A 25,567-nucleotide genomic window follows, 5' to 3' on the forward strand; every position below is an offset into this window, starting at 1 on the left:
GGGAAAATGTCAAGATCCAAGCTATTGTTGAGCACTGAATGAGACAATCCCTGAATGGTACTGTTCCACCGGGAAATGCATCTGTCACAGAGGGTCTCTCCTGAAGCCGTAACAAAAAAAATTTCTCAGAGATATAGAACAAGTCCCAATTTATCCCGATTGCTATATATTGTAATGTCAGTCTGCCACGTTAATTCTCATTAGTTCCTTCTTTACAGCTTCTTTTTCTATTGTAAACTTCTTCTTCAGCTCACTCAACTGGTAGAACAATCTGCCAAAAAAAAAAAAGAAAAGAATATGTCTTTATTGCTTGAAAAGGGTGAAAGTCAATCCAGTCAACTTAGGGAAGTAATTGGAGGTATGTGTATTAAATGGTGGAATAGCATAAGTCTTAATTGCTGATAACATTAAAAAAAAAAAAAAAAAAAAAAAAAAAAACACCAGTTTTTAACCCAGCTTGCATGGCCTGCATCTTTGGCTACATCTCAAAACTCAACTGAATTGATTTGCCTTTCAGGGCACCCGTGCTGTGACAGAAGAGCATCCATTAACTCAATTAATGTTAATCGCCAATAAAGCGTGTGTCATGTTTTATACGCAGTGTCAACTTTACTATGAACCCTGCAATGTCCGTGTTTAAATCTCCCTGCATGCTGTAGATAATAGCATCTATGTCAGTGTGTGTCATCCAATCCCCCTGTCTGTCTGTAGATAATGTGTCAGTCACTACCATGGTCGCTCCCACTCCTACTACCACCCAACCAATCACCTCCCATAATGCCTCTCCAACCTTCCTGTCACCCAGCTTCGCCCCGGACCCAAAAGGTAACACACACACACTTTTTCATTCTGCCTCTGCTGCGCTTCACGGGAGAGTGTTTGGCTATGGCCTGCAAGAAGAGGATCATATGTGAGATATCCTTGCTTTCATTCCCTGATTTAAATTCATAATTAAGTTGGTGATTTTAGAAATTTACACTCTAGTTTTTCCCCATTTAAATAAATGGGAATAGTTGAACTTACATTTACACAGCATCTCACTTTTTTGTGGAAGCAGGATTAGAACTGGTTAAAAACTTCATTAAATTATTTCTTTTATTTCTTTTATTATTATAACACCTTATTATTATTATCGACACATTTAGAAACAAACCGAAATTTAATTAACTGAAAGCAGAGTGTACTTCCTGTGCCATCAGATTTAATAACTCATGTGCAAAGACAGATGCTAATGCTTCCAGATAGGAAAATGTAGAAATGCAGAACTGGAGTTTGACATCCCTGTTTTAAAGCATCCATTAAGGGGGAAAAAATGCTTGATAATTAAAAATGTTATGTTGTTCGATTAATATATAATTGAGGCTGGATTAATGGAATAGTTTGGAAGGAAAAGGAAAAAAAAAAAAAAAAAAAAGGAAAGGAAGCTGCACTATACTGTCTGTGCTTTGGCCTCAGCTCTTGCAGGTCATCACCTCCCTAACCTCCATCTCCATCCTCATCCTCTCCTGCTCTCCTTTAGTGTCCTCATCTCCCTGACTTATTTTAATGGCTCTCAGGTACTCCTCTCCTCCACTTACACTTGTAAACACACACCTTTTTTCCTCCTCTGCAGCCTCTCTTTGCCTTGCATCTCCATGAGTATTTGTGCCTGCAGACACTTGGGTATGCACCGAGTGCAACAACCTCTATCGTTTCTTATCACTGGCTGGCTGTTTGATGCTCCCCACCTAACACATTGCCCAGTCAGCGGTGAGCATGTATTGTGTGTGTGTGTGTATGTGTGTGTGTGTGTATGTGTGTGTGTGTGTGTGCGTGTGTGGTCTAGGCTGGGTTTCTTGGTTCTTGGTGGGTACTGTTAATGAGTCTGTGTGAAGAGCTTAGGGACTGACAATGGCCTCTGGGGGGGCTCAGATGATTCTGCAGAACCATTTTTATCTACACATGCACACTCATAAACACAAACATATACAGAAAGAGAGGGAGACGGAATGAAAGATCAGGGATCCAGGTGGTTGTCTGTTCATTTTCCCAGAAGATTGCTACACTGCAGGTATGAGAAAAGTTCTCAGTACTTCTCCACTCCTGTGAATGCAAGTTTGTTTCTAACATGTTCTCTATCTCGTTAGTTTTTTCTCTCGTTGCATCTGCAGAATTTATTTCTTTCATACCTGCACTCACACAAAGATGAGCTAACTGTCATCTCCTCTTTCCTTTCACACCTTGAGCATCTTTATCTTTTCAGTTATTCAAAAGGAGCGATGAGGCAAAGGGAGTAGGAGCATCCTTCTTGTTCCTATGCTGCCTCTGCCATCATCTCTGGCAAGTAGAGGTTGTTCACCTGCTGGGCATGTGAGGAGGTGCCATAAAGAGTCGAAAGACAAGCTGGAGTGTGAACACTTTGGTGGATGTTTAGTCGATGTTGATGCATGATCCGTGGGGCTCCTCAGAGAAACAACACAATCTTTAATACTGTCAGTCATTTCCCGTGGAGCTCCAGGCTGCAAAAGATTAAGAACAGGTTGGCGTGAGAGAAAGGTAAAGCACTTCAGTGCTGACTTTTTCTTCTCTCGTGAAATATTGCTGCAGCAACTTATCTTAATGCATATGATTCCCATGTGCCATGCAACTGTAGATGCATTCATTGTGATAATACACACATTTGTCAATACACAACAATACACTTAATCAGTTTGTCACAATGTTTGGTAATTTTCCAAGAGACGCATATCAAAGAATGAGCAGTCTTTTCTTCAGCTGTGAATCCCAGCTCTTCTTCCTCCACCATCAGTCTTGCTTTTTCCACTTGTGTCTTTGTGTAAGCAGTGTATTAATGATTCATGTTTTAATTCTGTCCCATCAAGGTCCAAGAGCTGCATCAATAACTTTATGTCCTTGCCAGCAATTGGGCTTACAAGCTTTTGCACGATAACGCCTCATCAGAAGGCTTTTGTTATTGTCAGCAACTCAGACGCTATACTCACTCAAAGCACATGTATATTTTAGCCCAAGTTACCATCATTCATCCCTAAAAAGCTATTTCTTTTTCATTTGTCTTTAGACATAATGCCAGCCAGTACTTGCTGATATTGTACACATGCAATAAATGTACTTGCGTGCAAGCATTGTTGTTTAAATGATCATTCATGAAGGAGGCTGTATTTCAGAGTTCAAACTGTGCAGTTTTCTTCTGGCGTTCAGCTGAATTTTATAGCCCATTAAATGCATGTTGTAAACTGTTATCACTTCCATTTATATATTGCTAAGAGATTCCCTCCACCTTCAAGGAGGCTTTTTCAGCTGTCATCATCTATTCTGATCAGGTTATAATTGAAAAGCAACACAAATAATGCTGGCAGTCTCCAGTGGATGTGTGAAAAAAGACACGTCAACCTTACCACACATCAAAAGTAAAGTTAAACTTAAGTTAAGAGAAAATCCCAGAGTGTTAGATAGTCTTCTGGGTGAAGGAATAATCCTATAAGAGAAGCTATTTTGTTGCCTAAACCTTGTAAACAGTGACAGAAAATCAAATTGTCAGACTAATGGAGGCAATACAATGGGCAGATACAGATAAAAATACATATGTTGAAATAAATATTACTGATAATGCCTTATAACTACCCAGAAGGTACAGAATAATAATAACGGATTAGATTTATATTGCGCTTTATTGCAGACAGCACCCAAAGCGCTAACATTTCCATTATTCATCCACTTTGCATTCATACTTGGTGATGGTGAGCTACATGCGTAGCTACAGCTGCCTGGGGGCAGGCTGATGGAAACGTGGGAACCGATGTTAACCTACAGCATATCCAACCATCACCGAAACATTAATGCTCATTCATACACTAGTGATGCCCGCGAGGAGGGTGAAGTGTTTTGCCCAAGGACACGACAGATGACTAGGATTTAAACTAACAACCTTCTGGTCATTGGATGACTTGCTCTACCACCTGAGTTGCTTTCTACACGGGATTACAAGTGATGAAGTCTACAATGGGTTGAAAACATTTCAGTGTAGTGCTTTCCGATATTTTGGCTGTGGTTTTCCTTCAAAGCAATGTGTATAGTTGTTATAAGTTGGGCTTATTGACTCTTTACTGTCACTGCGATTACATTCACAAATTGTCAGAGAATTTGATTCACTCTTTTCAGGCTTTTTATCTCTCCACACTTGTTTTCGAGCTGAAGTGTTTCCAAAGGATGTACTACACAGGGTGTAAATACACTCAAAGTTTCCCTCATTCCAAATGCATTGTGCTCTTGACAGGTGCTTGGATGGAGTGTCTTTGCAGAAGCTGACATCCTTATTTCTTTATTCACTCTCCTCATTTCTCCACCTTTTTTTTCTCACCCATTCAGACTGTCTGGCAATCTCCTCAGTGGGGGGTGATGAAAGGTGATAATGCAAGTTGGGTGGAAGATATCGAATTCTCTTTTCTCGCTTCTCGCTCCCTGTCCCTTCTCCCATGCTGGTGTCTTAATGTGGTTTCTTTGTCTCCACTTTATCTCTCCTGCTTTCATTTTTGATCTATCTATTTCTTTGTCTCAATTTCTTTGTCTGGACCGCTCTTTTCTTTTATCTCTATATTTCCCTTTATATGCCCCACACTCTACTGACTTTCCCTATTTGTCTGGCTCGGTCTTTCACAGATCCCGGTGCAGTTGTAGAGACTCACAGTGCAGTTCCTTATGCAGTGATAGGCGGCGTCCTGGCCCTGCTGGTTTTCACTGTCATCTGTGTCCTCATTGTCACCATCTGGTGCTCCGTCCGGCAGAAAGGTAATACACATTCACACTCTTGAATGCACATTCCAAATAGCGCACAATGTTTTTTTCAAAAGCAGGAGATAATCAATCAGTGCATTTTTCCATGGCTGCCACAGGCGTAGTTTCTCATTTCTACGCTTTCTGATGTAATTTGCACTGAGAAACTCATTGAAGGCTAGTTACAACCAAGATTCTTTGTAAATAATCTTTTAAACCAAGGTGTAAAATTGTCAGCAGAAAGCTGACAAGATAGGATGCTCCTCTCTGGCACAGCGCTGTCCATGATAAACGATCTTGGCCAGCGGAGTCAAAGAAAAAAGGGTGGGTGGGAAATGGAGGTGTGGTCCCTGTGTTTTATGACTATGTGTTAGTGTATCAAAGGCTCCAAAGCAGCCCTCCTTCGTTCCCTTATCTTTTTAAGTGCCCCCTTATTGGCAGGCTCACACGAGGCACTACAGCTGCCAATAACTGATCTTGGAATACTGTAGCAAGCTGCAACCAGGTTAACTCGACCTATGGCTAGACAAGCCGTCTGTCAATATTCAGCATAGTTGGACCGCCAATAAGCACGGAGACAGGACCATAACAACCAATCAATGTTGAGACAAGGCCATTAGGGCTTTGTCTTTGGTCTGTCATGACTGTCAGCATGCCAGTTCACCTCTGTGGTAAGGAGAATGAGTATGTCACTCACCTATGGATTGAAGGCAGGAAGATGACTTAAGCAGTTCTTGCGCTCTGTAACCTGCACTATACTCAGCCTCATTAATCATACGAACCCCCGGGGCAGTTAAAAGGATTTTGTTGGGATTTCTAGATGATGCAAACACAGCATTGTTCTCTCGTACCTAATATTACCTCCACCCTTTTCTGCCAATTTCTCTTCCCTCCCCGTCTTTTATTCTCTATTATCTGCAATTCTCCCTCTTCTATTACCTCCTTTTATGACTCTTCTATTCATGCATCCATCCGCCATATCTAATTTCTGCTGGTAGGCTCTTACCGAACAAGGGAGCCTATTCTTGCCTGGTATTGACCTAACAATCAGTTAACTAATGGATTAATCAGTCACAGGTATTGAACAAAATAATATTAGCACTGATTGAGTTGACAATGCTGCATGCCACTGCAATGATCATGACGCTTTGCCACCTAACCTTCCCCCTACAATCTTCCTCTTGTTGTCTCTCTCTCTCTCTCTCCTTCCTCTCTCTGTTTCTGGCTATTTTTATTCAGGTTCCTATCTTACCCATGAGGCCAGCGGGTTGGATGAACATGGCGAGGTGCAGGAGGCCTTCCTCAATGGGAATGAAGCCAGCCAGGGCAAGAAGGAGTACCTACTGTAGCCCTTCTCTTTCCCTAATCCCTCATCTGACCTCGTACCCTTACCCTTTCCTCTCCCTGTCTCCCAACTTATATACAGTATCCACACACACACACACACAACCCTCACACACACACAAACACTTCTATACAATGCGCCATAACAGGCGGCCTTCTGAAAGCGACTGTATACAGATACTGCACATAGCCAATCCATCCCACTCCATTCCACTCCATACCCTCTATGTACACTCGCATAACCCTCGAGACAGACTGAGAGACGCGGAGCTTCTAAGACACGCCAGACATTAACGACTGTGCCATATACTGTAAGTCGAAGACACTGGGGAAGGAGGAGGGGAGCGTGAGAGAATGGATACAGGCCGAAGTGAATGTAGACAAAAAATTAAATGATGCCATAATTATTTTGATCGAGAGGGAATAGGGCAACACAATGAAAAGCGGCACTCCGCCTGTGCAGCCGCTAAAGTGAAAGGGGAATTAGAGGCAGATGACTGCTATAATTCCCTGCCCGAAGAATAGAAGAATCCATTTCACAAAGCTCAATCTTTAACTGAAGTAGACAGTATCAGCGCGATGAGAGGAGAAAGGGGGAACAAAAGACAGAAGGAAAGTTGTCCAAGAACTATTGAGTGCTTGAAACTAAAATTTGATTTTTTTTTTTTTCTTTTTTCTTTTTTCAATTTTCCAAAGTATTTTCCAGAGCACAACTCGTATATAATATCCTAGCAACTCTGCACTGAGTAAAACTGTAGTCCCAAGAACTATCCATACTTCATGAAGAAGCTAACCGTCCTTTATTTTCCATCCCGTGCTGGGTGGTCTGCCAATTAGCAGGAAAGGAAAACAAGCTCCAAGTGATTCTTCTTACTCTCTTTCTGCTACATTAAAGAATGATATTTCCCTCCTCTTCTTACCTGCTCTCTACACATTATTTGCTTCTCTGTACACCTGTTAACATCCTCTTCTCTCCCATTTTATATCTCTCTTATTCTCTCTCTGCCCCCCAACCCTTCTATTGCTCCTCCTTTGTTGGCTCCTTATAATGAAAGGATTAATGCTGAGCTGCGTTCTTGAAGAAAGAAAAAAGGAATATGACTTGCTGAGGCATTAAAGAGAAGCTTAATTATTTTAGAATGTCATTAAGAGGATAAAAAGGTTTAAAAGTCCTAATGTAAAGGGCAAATGGAGTGATAGGAAAAGGAGTGAGCGGAAGAACAAAATGGGTGGATATTTTTTCTGAATGCTACCACACATATGCAGCTACATGCACACACTCATATGAACATTAAACACGTTGACAGAACAAGTATACATATCTCTGAATTCTTTGTATAAAAAAAAAAGAACAGTGACATAAATTAAATTAAACTTTTAAGAAAACTGTTTACTATTGAAACGCATTATGAAACAACTATACTAACACAGAATATTAGCCTGTAGAGGTGCAAAGCCGAACAAACTACTGTCCAGTGGTCTTTAAAAAAAAAAATTTATGAAAAGAAAAAAAAAATTAATTTGTCTTTATGAGAAACCAGTCTTATTGATTTTTTTTTTTTAAAAATTATTATTATTTGAACAATTATGATTGTTGTTACTGTTATTATTATTATTGCCGTTGTTATTATTACAATTGTAAATGTTAAAGAAATGTATACTTCCCATGGTTTGTTTTGGTTCTACTGTAGAGAAGTTGCTGTCATTTTGTCACTCTTTTCTTCTTCCCTTTCCTCTCTATCCCAGTATTTCTCTCTCTTTGTCTCCTGTGCCTAGTCGTCTCTTCTCCTGTCTTTCACTCTTGTTTATTTTAGAGTCCATGTGTCACTGTTGATATATAGCTAACTATTTCTTTATAGGGGAAAGATTAAAAGCACGACAAAATAAAAAAGAATCCAAAAATAAGCCTGGGTATCTGACTCGTTTTTGGATGTGTTTGCTGTGTAATTAGTTAGTGGGTTTTTTTTTTTTTTGGTTTTTTTTACCCCAAATCTTGTGAATAGAAAACAGGAGTTGGGAGTATATGATTAGATCAGTTGGGAATAGTGGAATTATAGGTGGGAGGATAAAAGCTGCGGAGTTGACTATAACTGGCAGCTCATTCAGGATAAACAAAACGGAGGTATCTGTGCCTGAGCTAATGAATCACAAAAACAGATAGCAGGGAAGAAAGGGTGACAGGAGGGTTGAGTCAGATGCACAGAGAAAATATGAGCCTGCCATTAACTTCCACGCAATCAATACCCGATTCTGTCGAGGAGCACTCAACATGTCCATCTGTGTGCAAGGCTAGATTTGAAAGCTGCTGGAGGTCACAGGGTGATGGATCAATGTGTTTCTGTCCCATCGATGGTGAAGCTCCATGGTCGCCTGTCATAAAGACAGATTGTCAAACAGCAATCAAAGTAATGGACTTGCCAGGCGCTTCTAGCATGAGTTGACACTCCGGACAGCAAACAATTCAGTCGACACGAGGCGTATCTTCAGTTTATGATGATGCAAAGGTAGCACTGGTAGTTCCTGCTAGCAGACACACCGGGGTCGATGCGTAATAAAACTGAGAATATTGTTCCTTTCAATGTCTTCAAAGCTGAAGTGTCTTACAAACAAACGTTTCATTGGTTCGCTTTGCTGTGGGATTGAAAACACAAAGTATATCATGTTTGATCATTTATTTGTGCCTCTACCCCCAAAACAAACAAAAAAAGAAAGTTCATTTTCTTTCTTGTTTTTTATTTAGTCTAAATTGAAGAATTGTGGTAATATTAAAATTCAAATGACTAGAGGGGCCGGGCAGCTTCCTCAGAACAAACATCCCAGTTTGATTTCCACCCTGGCTGACTTGTTTGTAGGTCATCTTACCCAATTCTTGTCTCTCCCCAGTGATTCTGTCCAATAAATGTTTGAAAATATGACTGCTGTCTCTGGTATGCCAGTCTGAGCATACTAATGATACAACTCCGTTCTAGTCCTGATAACAATTAAACCATTTCTGTGATCAAAAAGACTGATTGTCAAATCAATAAACACAAGAAAAAAAAAGAAAAGGAAAAACAAATTAAACTGGAACAAGCCAGAAAACTGTTGGTTATATTCCTCTCAGGCTTTATGACATACTGTAAATGTACCATAAGAAGTCTATGAATTGCATCTTTCTGATGCCAGTTTCACCGATTAATGCCCTGGAACGGATTCTCATCAGAGAATTTCCCAGTTATGACCCATTTATGATGCTCTATTTCATTTCTATGAGTTGCAGTAAATACCATATCCCATCCAATCCAAAACTCCTCATCTTCCTGGTTGCAGCATGGTGGATTAGACCATTTTGATTCATCCGTAAAGGCGACCTGGATGCAGCATCTGTCCTTTGGCCTTGGCACTGTCACCCTAGCGTAGCAAAAAGGTGTGTTGGTGTAGCATGAGGCATTGATTGAAGTGACTGACTGTGTCTCAGTCCAGCATAATCAGGAAGCGGAGAGCTCGCAGTCAGACAGAACAATCGAATGTGTAACTGCACCAGTAAGGCATGGAAAGTCTTCTCGCTCTTCCTCTTTCTCTTTACCAGATTACTCTATCAATAATGTGTTCCAGTCCGGACGGTTTAGGGGGACTGAAAAAAAACCAGCCTAGTCTGTGTGCTTTTCAGTTTTAAAAAAAAGTATAGAAAATTATTTATTAATGGACACAAAGAGTGCACAGAGCTGAAAATGTATTGGCTAGAGAAGAACTCGAAAGAAAAGAGGAAAGTTATGTTGACTTTCATGTCGATGTTCGGTGCAGGAGATGAATTTATCCTTTTTTCTCCATCAGTGATTTCTTAACACCAACATGGAACAAGATGAACAATCCAATTAATGTGAGCAAGACACTTTTTATTACACGAGAGCATTGTGTTACAAGTAAAATCAAAACAACCATGAATATTGTGTCATAACCAGGTTGATTATGTTTTCCCTACAATATCAGATTCTCTGTGGACCACTATGTTATTAGTGAATGTTTAATTAAATGCTGTCACACATATATCTACATTACTGGTGGTTGGCTTAGCAGAGATTCAGAACAAGCTTAGAATAGGACCCACAGGAAGAGCAGTCAAAGAAAACAGACATCTGTGATCAGGGTAGAAGTTATCATCTGGAGACTTAATTGTCTCACTGACATTTGGTGTGGGACCTGATAATTAACTGGCCTTTTCATTTACGATTAATTCATATCGGGTGTGCACATGATGCTGCTGATTAGTTAAAAAGCCATAAATAAACAAAAATAATTCTGGCTTTACTCAGTCCACAAGTTGTTTGGTTTAGATATTTGCATAACTTTGTCCTGGGATTAGCTGTTCTATCTCTTGTGAACAAATGTTTACATTGAAACCAACAACATTGCAAAAGATTCAGACCTCTGGGCACACTTTGGCTTTCAGGGAATGTTTGGCAGAAGACCAAGGAGCTGCTTGAACTGCTTCACGTAATGCCATGCGGACAGATTTTCCTCTGGAATGAGACTGGAGGTTGGGAATAGCAAGAGGGAAGGATGTTCGTTCGTGCCCCAACTGTTTACGAGGAGGAGTGAAAAGAATCTGCGGTACAAGATCATACAGCTGGAAGAGAAACAAGGCTAATGCATGGGCCCATCCAGGAAGATGGGTACCAGGGTTGAAAAGCAGGAGAGCATGGATAATGTAAAGGGGTAGGCAAAGCAGAACTAAAAGTGAGAGAGAGAGACCAAGGGTACGGATCCTACAGGAGTCGTGTTTTTGAGGGTCTCCATGACTAAAAGAAGTCTTTTTTGGTTTTATGCATAGCAGCTCAAAGTAAATGGCAAGTAACAAAATCAAGGGAAGGATGAATACTGTTACCCCATGAACGTAAACTAGGAACTGAGGAGTGAGAATAGTGTCAGCGGCACACACACCCCAATGGCTGCTGTGGATCTCAGCGTAGGTGAAGTTGTGCATGTCCTCCACATAGAACTTTGACAAGAAACCTCCGTATGGAAGGTACTCCCCAATCTCCTTGCGGTCATAGTGGTACTTTGGTGGTAGAGTAGGGACGAGATGAGGGAAAGAAGTTGTCCAGTTGCCATCTGCTTCAAGATTTGTTGTGTCCGAAGCAGTCCCGCTTCTTCTCCATGTGTTGAGGACATCTGGGCCTATGAACTGGGCGAAGGAGCACAGGACGGAGCCCACCCAACACAGCAGGACTACACACAGGGCTCGCTGACAGGTCACTACTGATGAGTACCTGCCATGAAAAGACACATTTGTGTTGTTATATTTAACTGCACTTTGGTTCTATGAGGCTGATAAATGAACACTTCAGTGGTTGTACTATCTGATTTCACATACATCTATCACTACCAAAAGTCATAAAAATGGCCCAGGAAAAATCAGTTTCTTGCTAGTATTTGTCTTAAGCATCAAGGATCTTTTTTTTTTTTTTTTTGTATTAACAAGCAAAGTATAGTATTTATACCAGCACCATTTTTGTGTTATTTTCAGCTGGGTAGACTCATCTGCCTGGTAAACCAGAAGACTGAGACAGCTTATATATTGAACAACAACTCTAAAGGGATCTCATTAAAGCAATCCAAGCCATGGTTTTTTTTTTTCTTGTCCTAACTCTTACTTCTCATAGTAAACCTAAATATGGATAATGCTTGTGGTTTTCAAATTTGAAATATAAATTTCTTGATATATTTTACACAAACCTTATATGTTTGTATATGGATAACTATGTATAGTTCATATTTTATAGCCTCTCATACGTTATACTTATAATCATAGTTTATTTACCTTTTAGTCTATTTTGAATAGATTACAAAGAACCTTAGAAAAGGGGTAGGACTTTCTTTTTATTCTTCCTTCTCCTTTTAAAACTAGTATTGCTTTTATGGCTTTGTGATGTTATCCTTCCATCCATCCATTTTCCTAACTACTTGGTCCAAGTAAGGATTGTGGGGAAGCTGGAGCTTATCCCAGCAGTCACTGGGCAAGAGGCAGGGTACCCGCTGGACAGGTCGCCAGTCCATCACAGGGCCATGTTATAATCCTTTCATTCTGTTTTCTCTTTTGTCTTTATGTTATATCTGATTAACTATGTTAACTGCTTGCTTGAAAAAGCCAAAACATTCGTTCATTCTTTCAGTGTGAACTGCCTACATTTTATATCCCTAAACTTATTGAACTTGTTTCTGAATCAGTCCTGCATTTTCATTTTTCGATCATTATATTTTAGGCACATGTTTTGCAAAGATGGAAACAAACAAAAGCTGAATAAATCATGTGGGAGGCAAGGAGCACATTTCTAACACTGTCACGACTGTATTTGTGACAGTGTTACAAATTGCCATAAGACTGTGTTGTATTAGGTGCATTAGCTTACAATCTAACAGATATTATCAGCATGTCATAAAAACAGGCGCACTAACCACACACTCTTCTGATGTAGCAGTATTCCATAAAGCGGTGCATCTTGACATGCTATGATTTTCTTTTTATATTGATCTTCCTTGTTTGTTCCTGAAAGCATGTCTGGGAGCACTGGTTGACTCTCACTGCCCACATTATCACCCTTTTGCACACAGTAAAAGTATTAAAGATGGTGCAAAAATGAACTTTTTTGATGTTTATCATTTTGAAAAAGATTTTCCATGTGAAACATCTGATCTGTCACTATTTGAATGATTAATAATGTTTCAAATAAAAAAATTTTTTTTTTAAAATTACCTTTCATATTATACTCTCCACTTAAACTGACTGAACGCCTCTTTTAAACTCACCTTTCTGCCAAATGATGTTGTAGATGGGCATCCAGTGTGAGTAACATTAACAGGAACATGGTAAACTGCCTGATCAGCAGGGGGCAACATACAAGTGTTATGCAAGTGTATAAACACTGGGGTGTTCGCAGGTTTAGTAACACATTTACAGGGACTCCAGCTGCCCCTCCAACAGCACCCACCCAGCCCAGACACAGCCTAAGACAGCACGTCACACTCCTAGGCTGGAGCACAGGACCCTGAGACCCTTCTTGGGCATCAGCCACGGCTCTGCCCCGTCTGACAGCAATGCACATCCTCACGCTGGTTGCAATCACAGATGCAGATAGAATGCACTGGCACAGAGAATACAGCCACATGAACTCCATATCTGAGAGGACATAAAAAAAAGAAACAGAATAATTCACACATATGTATCCAGTTCAAAAGATTCATTACTTACAATGAGGAGAAGGAGCAAATATCAAGGGTAAAAAAAAAAGAATATCAATTATGCAAATACAGCTTCATTCATCCCCACTTTACATGCCTTTGGTACCTTGTTCCCAGAAAAACTGCCCCACAGCACTTACTTTGTCAAATGAATGGCCAAACAAAGATAGGAAAAGGAGCAGAGGGAATAGAAATTAGAAACTGGTGGCAAAGAAACTTGGAGGATAAGCAAAGGGGTGCGTGTCAGAATTCTGAAAACATTTAGAATGAGTGGGAGAAGCTGCGACTGAGGAGGGACCGAGAATCTGATGCAAGTTTGTGCTGGGGGCAGTGAAACGGGCAAGGGGCGAGTAGATATTTTGATAGGTATTGGAGAACTGGAAACGTGCCTGGAGAGTGACAAGGTCAAGCCAGACCAGACTTGACAGAACTTTTCCAATGAGGATGTGAGCACCATGCTAAGACAGAACAACAAGCACCAAGCCAGGTGGCAACATACTGTTAACACCATGGTTTTCCTCCCTGTTTTTCTTAGTTTTGTTTTTTCCTCTCCTCTCACTGAGGCCCATCATGCATCATCCACTTACTCACTCTGACACAAATAGGCCTAGAGATTTATGTATAAATTCACCGACACTCAATCTCACCAGTTGACACTCCCTGATGAGTAATTTTAACCAAATGCATTCAAAAGTGACTGGCAGCTAATTTATGTACATTTTTAAACAATAGTCTCATGTTAAGCAGAGTGAATGAACACTGAAATTGCAGATTTTCAGCCTCAATATGGCACCTGTCCATTCCACATGATTAGTTTGACCTTTTTGAAACATTTGGTGTTAGTCGTCACTTAAAACATAATCATGACTGGCTGAAATAACCTCCATATGCCACTTCATAATCACTCTACACTGTTGTCTCCTGCCTTATTACTTGAAAGGTCTCCGCAAAATTGATTTACTGAAGCAATTAATGGAATTTAATCCACCTTGTGTGATTTTTCAAGTGTAATTAATTGTATTAATTAATCAATCAATCTCTTTGGAATTATAGGTTCAAACTGTTCAACTTTTTCACATTCAGTTAGAGCGTTAGGCCTATGTGGCTGCCTCAATATTAATATTATGCTAAAGTTAAATAGGAAGAAAGAGGACAAGAAAGAAGGTTACCTGTTGTGAGACTCAGTGATGAGACAGATAGATTATGCAAAGCTCTGATCTACCTTCTGGATGACTTGGTTGTCTCTTTTTTTTATTTCCCTCCTGGATCTCTATCTCTCCTTCTCACCTTTCACTCAAACTGTCTGGTCCTGCTGACAGAGTAAACCTGATTCATAAACCTCTGCTTATCAACCCTGCTTTCTACCTCTCTCCTTGTCTCTGCAAACATATCAATTGTGTCAATGTTGGAGCATGGCTGCCCTTTCCATCTGAGATGTGCAAAGGGCAACACCACCACTGCCATGCTGGAAACTATGCAAATACAGGAGCAAAAATCTTATTCTCTCACATATCCTGTGATTTTGCCAGGTTTGTCGTATGAGACAGAAAAAGTAAAAAAGCTGCACTTCTTCAGCTACTGTGCTTTTCGATGGAGACTGTCTAAGCTGAAGGTAACTGATTAACACATATGTCTAACAATGTTCTGTGATGTACAAAGCACATATGTATATAGCCTTGTGGTGTTATAATATTAAAGAATAAAAGCTGTGTATGAAGACTTTTGTTACCATTTTTTAAGTTTTTTTTCATTCATTATACAAGTTCTTCCTTTGATTTGAAACTACTCATTCATTTATGTATGTACAATTAAAAAAAGCTTGATACATCAAGCTTTTACGGCATCCAAAACAGAAAGCCTGAAGCTGCAGCACTTTGTTATAAACTGAGTTCTCTGTGCACAGGAAGCTTATTATTTTACATGCAAATGAGCTTCATTGAACTGCAGGGCTGAGCCTATATCCCTTAAAAAAGTCATCCAAGCATATGTTTGTACAAATTATTCTCCACTGTCTGCCAAATGCACCATGCTCCAGGCAGGGGCACACTGAGCTTAATCGACAGGGCTGCATTCCACAAAAAAAAGAGACCCACTGTTGAATTAAAGTAAATAATTTAGCAAAGAAACTTTATCCTGCTACAGTTCGACCACAATATGTTTGGTTGTAGGTGGAAATTAAAACTGAGAAGAGATGAGTGATAATTATGCTGGAGTGATGATGAATCACAAGAATAACAATACAGTTTATTTTCTGAGCTTCAACAAAGGAAATAAAAACAATACGTGAATAAATGTTTATATTTCAGACAGACAGACAGAGTAATCCATCTGTCTGGATGGATAGATAGATAGATAGAGTATGTAAAATGCTTACATATAGTGATGTTACAGTCGTAATATCTATATAAATAAATTGAATCTTGGATCATGGATACATGATAAAAAAAATTGACATTCTGAGTTAATTAGCGTACATCAACTTCAAAATGTGTGCAAATATGTATATATATATATATATATATATATATATATATATATATGTTTTTTTTTTTTTGCACAACTCTACTTGATACTTTGTTTGTTCTATACAAGTAACTTAAGTTTTGTTTTTTCATATCATAAAGCTAAAGAAATTATTATAAGATCAAGAATCAAGATTTTTTTAGTCATCATGCCAGGCACCGTGAAAAATATGGCAAAGAGTGAATGATGTAAAATGTGAATGAAATGTATTCTGTGTCATGTATTTAGCTAACTACTAAAAACAGTAATGTGTAATTTTACCATTGTTTTAAATGGCTGCAAGTCAATCAATCAATCAATTAAAACTTTATTTGTAGAGCACCTTCATAAACTACAATGTATCCAAAGTGTGGTACAGGTTAATAAAATAAATCAACATTAAAATCTTGAATAAAAGCAGTTAAATAGACAATATATGACAAAAAAAAAAAGGGGGGGGGGGGGGGGGGGGGGCTAGGAGTCCTGCTCTCCAGAGTTAAAAGCCAATTTAAAAACATGAGATTTTAGAAGACACTTAAAACAACTTAAAGTCGTAGCAGACTTCACAGAAAGAGGGAGATCATTGCATATTTGGGGCCTGCTATAGAAAGGGCTTTGTCTCCACGAGTCACGAGTGGAGATAGGGACCACTAAGAACATCATGGTCTTTGGATCCCAGAGCTCTGACAGGACGATGATGGTGCAGAAGCTCCAAAAGGTAAAAAGGAGCCAGAAAATGTAGACATTTAAAAACCAAAACTAAAACTTTAAAAACTATTCTAAATGAGACAGGCAGCCAGTGAAGAGAATGTAGTACAGGTGTCATGTGCTCACACCTTCTTTTTCCGTTAACAAGCGGGCACCTGAGTTCTGGACCAACTGTCAACAAAGTAAGTTGCAGTAGTCCAGTCTTGAGAAAATAAAAACATGAATGACACTTTCCAGGACATCATGCGGAAGATAAGGCTTCACTTTACTGATGAGCCTTAAATGATAAAAACTAGACTGGACCACTGCACTGACCTGCTTATCAAATTTAAAATTAAAATCAAAGAAAACCCCAAGATTTCTTTATTTATTTATTTATTTTTTAAAGGGGGATTAAAAGAGTCCTGGGAGCCTACAGCACTACTGCATCCTGCCAGCAGGTCCGTTTTCCCAAAAATTAAAACTTCACTTTTGTTCTCATTTATGCAGAGGAAGTTTAGCTCCATCCATGTTCTAATATCCTTCAAACAAACAAACATGTAGTGCTGTTTTTTTTAGGTTTTTATTTTCAGTGTCTCCGAGATTTGACTTTTTATACAATACAACTTCATTTATAAGGCACTTTAAAAACAACAATGTTGACCAAAGTGCCACATTGTGGAGGGTTAAAAAAAACGGAATAAATAACATGAATTAGGACAACTTAAAAAAAAATTACAGACATCTAAAAACAATTTTAAAAAGAAATAAAAGCAATCAAATTAAAACAATCTGTACGTGTTTTTTGTATTAAAAATCACTACAGATCAGACTGTCACGATGAAAACATGACTTAGTCATTTGAGCTCCTTGTTAATACTCCATGGTGACAGAAATATTCATTTGGATAACTTACATTTTATTGAGGAATGAACTACTCAAGGGACACATTTTTGCAGTATATCCACTAGGTTCTTCAATGTAAACTAATTGTTTTCAAAAACGCACAAACTGCTGTGCAAATGCTAATTCTCTTGAGAGAAATGTGCCAAAGCGACAGAGAAAAACTGTCCTGTGTATAACATAACAGCAATGGTAGGGGAAAACAAAATATCGCGTTAGTTTTGTGAGAAGGAACGAGAACTGCCCGTTTTAACACGGGTTGGAAACCCCGTCCCACCCTCTTCTCTTCGCTGTCCAGAAGCAAGGTAAAGCACGATTCCCTGCTACGCGTTATTTTAACAACACATTACCTTATATCTTGTAAATTTTCTCCTAAGTTGAAACCAAAATTAACTAAAACATACGGGATGATAATGTGGCAAAGCTTGACGTAAGAAATTCTTTGACAGATATTTATATAAGTGATGTATCGGTTTATTGCTATCAAGGAGTAGCAGTTAGCAATGGCTGCCCCCATGCAGCCTCGTTATGGCCTACTGGCTGAAGACGAGCTGCATTAGAATAGTTTAAGAGCATATCCCATTAAGTGATACAACATACAACTGGTTATTGTGGTTTGATTAAGTTTTCCCATTGTGCTATTACTAAGTTAGCGTTAAAATAGGGCTTACTGGGAGCTTTTGTTGTCAAGTAAGCAAATGCTAAGCTAACTTGCCGGCGACATCCAACTGAGAGCTCGTCACGTATAGTTGAAACAGAGGTTTGTTCTTAAAATAATAGTAGTTAGGCACTGTTTTATTAAATACACTTAAAGTAGATTTAATTTGAATAGTCTTCACACTCAATTCTTGCATAAGTTGAAGTTGAATCACACGAGATCTGTGCCTGTCTCTGTCTGATATTTTGAATTTCACCATGGGGATGAATAAAGTATCTTTGATTTGATTGATTGATATGTCTTATGTGCTTTAGATGCCTGGTGTCACAGTGAAAGACGTCAACCAGCAGGAGTTTGTCCGTGCCCTGGCGGCCTTCCTGAAAAAGTCAGTATTCACCGTTTTTAATAAATTGTCAAATTTGTAGTTTCCATTACCCATATTTTCAATTTATACGAATACTTGTTACAAAATATAGTAGTGCACACTGCACCCAGATGTATGGGGTCTCTGTGTGGTATATGTGATGCGGATGCGCTTTACTTGCATCCAGGTCGGGAAAGCTGAAGGTACCAGACTGGGTGGACCTTGTAAAGCTGGGTAAGCACAAAGAGCTGGCTCCCAGTGATGAGAACTGGTTCTACATCAGAGCAGGTAAATTAACAATTTGTGTTTCTAAGTTCTTACTCTGTGTGTGTGTGTGTGTGTGTGTGTGTGTGTGTGTGTCACAAACACGTCATGTGCTGTATTTAAGGAAAAAAGATTGTATGTGTTTTGGGGTTATATTCTACTCTTCCAGTTTTATGTTGCAGTATTTAAAGGTTCTATACATGAGTTAAAAATGTACATTTCATAGCAACTCCGTTCAATTTGTACAGCGTCACTTCACACCAATCTCATCTTGAAGCACTTTGCAGACACATCAGTTCAAACCAATTCATAATAAATAGCATAGCAAAGAGAAACCAACAGATTATATGGGAACATTTCTGCAAATGATTAAAATTGATTTTTTTATTTCTGCAGCCTTTTCTGATTTTAATGGAGGAATGGAAGTAATTGTGTTGAAACTGCTTGTGGTATTGTCTTGGTGATCACTGGTACTTGAAATGATTTGAAATCATAACCTGGCAGTTTGTGATATTGGCAAACACACTCTTTGCACACTGAATTGATATGTTATTATGATCCATCTTGTGATTGACATTTCTACATAACGCCATCTATGCTCCCACAGCATCTACAGTCCGCCACCTGTATCTTAGAGGTGGTGCTGGTGTTGGTTCCATGACCAAGATCTATGGTGGCCGCAACAGGAACGGCGTGTGTCCTTCTCACTACAGTGTAGGATCAAAAAATGTGGCACGCAAGGTGCTGCAGGCCCTTGAGCTCCTCAAAATGATTGAGAAAGATCCCAATGGGTGAGTGTCTTTTATCCAGTTATTTTTTGGGATAAGATTTTTCATGTATCGTAAGAAATTGATTTTGAAAATTAAACTATTGTACTAAAGAGGTTCTCTATGGATTAAGTGAAACATTACATCAGCATTAAATATACATTTAATGACCTGGAGCTTTTGTGTTGTTGCTTGATCTAAATTGTTGCAGTTGTGAGTTTACAAGTTTTGGAGGATACAAATTGTACAAGTATATTAACTTTTTGGATTGACCTTCAGCAGTAGTCACTGTTATGCGTGCAGGTCATTAACATTTTACTGTTTACGACAAAACCGGTTCCTAGTGATTTAATAGTTTGTTTCCATAGTTTTCTATTATCACACAGCAAAGATTTGAGGCATGACTTCTCTTGCCAAGGTTTGGCCAAATTCTGAGTTTGTTTTGCAGCCTGTAAATTCTTCATCCAGCCTTTCCCTGTGTTTGCTTCATTTGGCTTTTTGTATGTAAATAGACTGCAGCTCATAAGTTACTGTTGTTCTTGTCTGTAGATTGTTCCAAATGATCAAACATGATTTATGAAGTCAGAAGTTTGAGCATCTCAAAGCACAATCTGACAGCCAATTTGCAACAGATCTTGTCAATTTGGCTGTGACCTGTTTGACTTGTTTCCAATCGGAAAGTCAGGTGTAAAATCTAATTGTAAACCAGGCTTTTATATTTGTGCTTACTAATTTGAAGTAATAACCTTAATATTAACCCAGCACACTTTTTTGTTTATGGCATAATGTTTGTTTCATGAGTTTAGGCTGTCTGAAATTTCTATGTGACAGATCTTCTGTGTGTAGGTTTGCTGTAACCTATTGTGGGGTCGTAGTCACTCCTACATGTAACAACTCCTGCCTTTTTATTTTTATTTTTTATTTTTAATTCTATTTTTTTGTTTCCCATGTATATTAATTTTCTTCCGTTTACCAGATCCATGATATGAACCATCCATTAACTGCATGCTTTATAAAAATCTTTAATTCATACTTGAAGTAAATTTATGGTCCATGTTTTATATTAAATTTTATTATTTGGAGGGAAACGTAGTAGGGCATAGTGTCCTTTTTACAGGGATGTCTGAGTGTTTTTTCCATTTATGAATGGAAAATTGATCAGTGACATCCACTTACTGCTAATTTGTGAATCAAAATTTCAAATATAAAAATAAATACAACTACTCTTTTTTTATTTCAGTGGCCGCAGACTAACTTCCCAGGGAACAAGAGACCTGGACAGAATTGCTGGCCAGGTGAGTAATTCATTTATCCTGTGCTGACTGATAATAGGAAAAGTTGTAAATTAGCAGATATCTAAATTATGTAGTGGTTTTATTACAATGCACTTGTTGCATGCTTTTTCCCCCCCTCCATTCAAAGCCATAAGTGATTTTTACTATTGTGTTGGTACATTGATTGCTCATCCACTAAAGTACTTTTTTTTTTTTTTTTTTTTTTTTTTTTTAATAGACATTTGTTTTATAGCACAAAAACCTCAATCACATTTCCACTTATGCATTGTCATGTAGTATGGTCTGAAGAGGTTAACTTCAGGATGTTTGTTACTCGAGTGGTGAATTACAAAATTGAAATGGGATGAGGAGAGAATCAGTAAAGGAATTGGAAGTAACTGTTTCTACCTATTTAAAAATATTTGTTGAACAAAATATTTCTTATATGGATAGTATTGGTTGATATTGATTCTACTGTTCAATAACAAGCAGGCTTATTAAAGTCTAGCCATCTGTACTTGTAACTGCACATGCACACTGTGGTTTAGTTTGTAGTCATTATAACTAAAAGCTCTGGTATCGTGCTTCCCAGCTGTTCAATGTCATAGCAACCTCAAACTTACTAACCAAAGGTTTTCTCTGAGTGAGTTTTTTACACGCTATTTTATGTGACATTCTGACAAACTCGGGATGGTGTATTAAGCTTTTGTGATCTCCACAGAAATGTCATCCCTTGCTTTGAAGCGACACCTTGTCTGTACACAGCCCCTGTGATACTTTGACATGCACAGCTTTCTATTTGGCATTTGTCCCAGGGCAAATTCGCTTCTGCCAGCCAAGTGAATTACACGTCATGTGGCACACAACTGGAAATGTTGTCTTGGTGGGAAATAAACAACAAAAAACCCAAAAGGAATCACAGTTGGGCCCTGTCATAAATCAGGAGATGCAGCAGTGTTGTGATAATCCAAGGGTAAAAGGGGTAAACATGAGAAGGGAATTTCATGCTTGGCAAATCTGCCGTATGGCACCAGTTTTCTCCTTGTTTACCCATACTAATGAGCAGTATGCAGATGAGCAGACCTGGGCAGGGCCCCGCCTGCTGCACAAAACTGGCAGAATGTATGTTCGTGTAGCTCAACTCCCACATCCTCAATTCTTTGTGTGTTTCTGTTCGCTTTTCCTCCCCAAGGGAGGTCTGACATGTATTATCGGTGTGTTCATGATGGTCTTGGCCAGATCTGTAGCCAATGACTTTGTCTTGTGAAGTGTTACCCTGAAGTCCCTGTGAAATTATGTTTTGATAGACATTATTCCCCTGAGCTTCTGACTCCCTTTTGGAACACTGTAAAAGAGGAAGTTTTAAGAAAATGTAAAAAGGACAAAATGTAGCAGATGGAATTTCATTTGATTGCACTTGAGTGAGATTACAAATTTTGAACATTTGTAGCAGCCATAATGGCATACACAATCACCCCGACGGGTGGGGGAAATCAGATTTTCATTTGAAATATTGGCGTATAACTTGACGTTTGGAGATCTGTTTTGATTATACTTTTTTTTTTTCTTCACAGGTTGCAGCTGCCAACAAGAAGTCTGTTTAATAAATAAAATTTTTGAGAAAGTCAAATGCCATGTGTCTTTGTGTGAAAAAGTAAATTAAACCCATGAACTATCATGAAAGTACTATCAGTATCTCGAAATATATTAGGGGTTTGCAAGAAAATGTTCAAGTCTTTGTTCCGGTTTAAGTCACACTTTCTAAGCCTGTGTAGCTTGGTATGAAATACTAAAATTGACCTGCTGAGCTGTTTCCCTGCCCATGTATGAACTTAATGAAGCAAACATTTAGTAGGTATTGGAGATACTGGCTGGTCTCCTGTAATGTAAAAATTGTCATAATACAGTCAAGTTTTTCAACAAAATCTCAGCAAAATACTATCAAGTGTTTATCAGCATGTAGAAAATGTGTCCTGGGGGCTCTTCTGTGGTGGATGGGCTTGTAACTTTGTCCTGTCAAAGTTACCCACCACACCTCCCCCTTCCCCTTCCCCCAATCTCTCATTCCTGGTACTTTGGTCATAGGTGAGGTCTATGGTGGTGTTAATGTGATGCCATAAAAGGTAAATGTTGTTGGCCACTATTTCTATAAGCAGCTATGTAAATTTCAAAATGGGTGATGTCATAATTTTATCAGATTGGCTCAGGACCACAGTGCCACCTAGAGTGTGAAGCAAAATGTTCTTAGATTTGATTATTTCTGTGCAACTAAACGGGACATGCACGGTAACCTCATGGAGACAACATAACTGGGAAGATGTTATACATGAATTTTAAATGATTTTAAACTGAGTGCTAGTGGCGGGGGTCAGATTGGTTTAAGTGAAAGATGTTAAGCTTGTTTTTTTAATTTAAAAAAAAAAAAAAAAAACTTTTAAGAGAAAAACATTCCTTTTTGTCATGTCTGTTACTGTGTAGGTGGACCATTTGGACATTGTTATGGATGATGGTAAACATGGCAGTGTGCCAGACTAGATTTGGTTGTGCATCTAAAATCCTGCAGAGGGTGCCAAAGCCTATACAATATGAAGCATGTCTATGTGTAGCTTGAGGTGACATCATTGGGAGGTGTTAAAAGGAGTTATAAAAGTATCAAGTTTTCATGAGGTGTTAAAACAGCTGGCTTTGGTGTTTTACAGGGACCTTTTTCTTCATGAAAACTGCGGTATGAGGTTTTGTTTTTTTTTTTTTTGTTTTTTTCAAATTGGGTTGTTGATACAGAAATACACCTAAAATATACTTCACTGTGACAGCTTTAGCTTTCTACAGAGCACTAGAGGTGTCAGTGTGAAACATAGTCCCTACTTTCATTGACTTTTTAAATATCAATATGGCTCACCTTGTAGGTAGTAGCATGGTTCTATTAATGCTGTATACATTTATATCCCCTTAGTAATGGTACCAATTAATCTTTTGTCAACTCGGTTGATGTGTTTTGGAGGGACTGGAGCCATAAGCCACTGCCTGCTGACAGATGTGAGCTCTTGTTCACAGGCTGCCATGCTGCCTGTGTGCTAGAGCTTATTCTCAGTCCTGTGTTTGTGAGATAGCGTGTCATATAGCTGTCGACGGTGAGCTTGAACTGTTTCCCAGTTTCTAAAGTGCTCTGTGTGTACAGTGCATACAATGCATTGTGTGCTGCCCTGTTGGAAGGTGTGCAGCTGTCTGTTTTTTTGTTTATTTTTCATGTCAATCATAACAGTCTCCATTAATTATTTTGCACATCTATCATGCAAGGCTCTATTCGTTTTCTTTGTTTTTTTTTATGCACAAACACACCCTCCCCCCCCCTTCTCTGTCATTCCCTCCATCTCCCCATCTCCGTCTTCCATCCACCCACTCCCTGCTGCTGTTATTTGAAGAACAGCTGTTCCTGAACACCTGAACCTATCATTGCTCCTGCACCATCCCACCCCCCACATGCTCCCCTTATGATCCTGCTTTTTCTTCTACTCTGTAATTTAAAGGGAGATGAATCAACATGTTTTGAGTGGGAAAGAGCAATGTGTGGAATCCACTAGTCTGGTATCTAAAAATTTCCTTTCGTTTGCATGTATGTGCTTGTTCTGAATGTGCATATTCAGTGGTAACACCATATTTTGTCCTTCCCAAGTAATTCTTGCTTGACACACTAAAGTTGTTTGTGCACAGATGTGATATTGTGTACAGTTTAATTATCAGCACTGCCAATAACTGTTCAAAAACTACCACCCTTAATAAATGCATATCCAAGCTGTTTGTTGTGTCTTTCGTGGGTGTGGGGGTGGCAGCACCTTCTCAGCCTGCTGGTTCTTTGGCAGCTTGGCATGATCACGCTGAAAATGGATGCAGCCCTGCCTCTCACCTCCTTGGGGCTGGAAAGCACAGATAGCTAAGAAATGTCTCCACTTCTGAACAAAGTCTCCAAATAGAATCCCTATCAGGAGAGTCGACATACATTGTCAACCCACAGCTTCATACCTTGTGGCATGTTTCCCCCAAAAGACATAACATTCCCCAGACGTTTTCCAGGAATGTCAGTGAGTTTTGGGAAACTGACCCGCATGGCACTGGCTCAGGCAAGATAAAATCGGGACTTCCTGCTGTGATTCACAATGCTTTTCTTATAAACGGCATTGTTGTCTTGTCAAAAGTACAATCTCATGTTTCAGCTTAGTTTTTGTAAAATAAATGGAAAACAAACATCTAAACCTTATTCATTTGTCTAAATGTTGAAAGTCATGTCTTTTCTGCTTTCCAGGATTTGATCTGTCCATGTGTGTCCCTCTCCATTAAGCCAGCGAGCCTTAATGCTGTATTATTGATTATAAGGACACACCACAGCTGACGTACTCACGAGGCCTCATGCAGGGCTGTTTTATCGTGAGCGATGAGGGTCAGCTCTTGTCTGCAAGGGTGTGTTTATAGAAATTAGTCTGAGGCCAGAAGGTCAGACTTGTTTAAGTAAAGAAGAAAGCTGCTGTCCTGTGTATTACATGTCTGGATTAAGAAAACGCACGTATGCAAGAAATGTCTATTACACCCTTTTTACACTCTTGTCACCGTGAGCACTGATTGGTGGATGTGTTTGGTGTTTCATTGTGTGTGTAGAAGAAAGACTGGATAGTTTGAAGGTTTTCTGTACATCTGTCTACTGTACGTGTTGCTGTTCATCTGTGTCCTGTCAGCTCTAATCCCTCATCCAGTGTTTGGCCTGAGAGCAGGTGGTGTAAACATGCAACTCAGCCTGCCTGGCACCACAGGGCACCGTAGCATG

At 39.1% G+C, this 25,567-nt stretch overlaps 3 protein-coding genes across 4 annotated transcripts in view; 2 read left to right on the forward strand and 1 right to left on the reverse strand.

The window, feature by feature from the left end:
• The window catches only part of cadm4 (cell adhesion molecule 4), a gene marked incomplete at its 3' end in the record, with an annotated part of 162,320 nt that extends 154,350 nt beyond the window's left edge, over window positions 1–7,970 (forward strand). For both annotated transcript variants that reach the window (XM_079240802.1, XM_079240801.1), the window contains exons 7-9: window positions 4,657–4,785; window positions 5,769–5,847; window positions 6,010–7,970. In XM_079240802.1, coding sequence (XP_079096928.1) covers window positions 4,657–4,785; window positions 5,769–5,809 — 170 coding nt within the window. The remainder of the gene's footprint in view (window positions 1–4,656; window positions 4,786–5,768; window positions 5,848–6,009) is intronic.
• A 2,543-nt stretch (window positions 7,971–10,513) lies between these two features.
• On the reverse strand, window positions 10,514–13,268 carry LOC306756109 (adenosine receptor A1; the record flags this gene model as incomplete). The annotated part of the gene is made up of 2 exons (XM_079240771.1): window positions 10,514–11,363; window positions 12,901–13,268. The coding sequence occupies 2 exons, from the start codon at window positions 13,266–13,268 to the stop codon at window positions 10,514–10,516; spliced, it is 1,218 nt and encodes a 405-aa protein (XP_079096897.1).
• Window positions 13,269–17,692: 4,424 nt separating this feature from the next.
• On the forward strand, window positions 17,693–22,381 carry rps19 (ribosomal protein S19). Its single transcript, XM_079240138.1, has 6 exons — window positions 17,693–17,729; window positions 18,397–18,467; window positions 18,634–18,734; window positions 19,318–19,501; window positions 20,718–20,772; window positions 22,326–22,381. Exons 2-6 carry the CDS (start codon window positions 18,397–18,399, stop codon window positions 22,353–22,355), a joined length of 441 nt encoding a protein of 146 aa, XP_079096264.1. The 5' UTR covers window positions 17,693–17,729; the 3' UTR covers window positions 22,356–22,381.
• The last annotated feature ends 3,186 nt before the right edge of the window (window positions 22,382–25,567 follow it).

This window comes from Telmatherina bonti (genome assembly GCF_933228915.1).
Source record: "Telmatherina bonti genome assembly, chromosome: 5".
NCBI classification, from domain to species: domain Eukaryota; kingdom Metazoa; phylum Chordata; class Actinopteri; order Atheriniformes; family Telmatherinidae; genus Telmatherina; species Telmatherina bonti.

Coding starts and splice junctions, on each gene's coding strand:
- rps19 (XM_079240138.1), top strand. CDS start 18,397: ATGCCTGGTGTCACAGTGAAAGACGTCAACCAGCAGGAGTTTGTCCGT. Junction 18,468..18,633: donor CTGGCGGCCTTCCTGAAAAA/GTCAGTATTCAC, acceptor ACTTGCATCCAG/GTCGGGAAAGCTGAAGGTAC. Junction 18,735..19,317: donor CTGGTTCTACATCAGAGCAG/GTAAATTAACAA, acceptor ATGCTCCCACAG/CATCTACAGTCCGCCACCTG.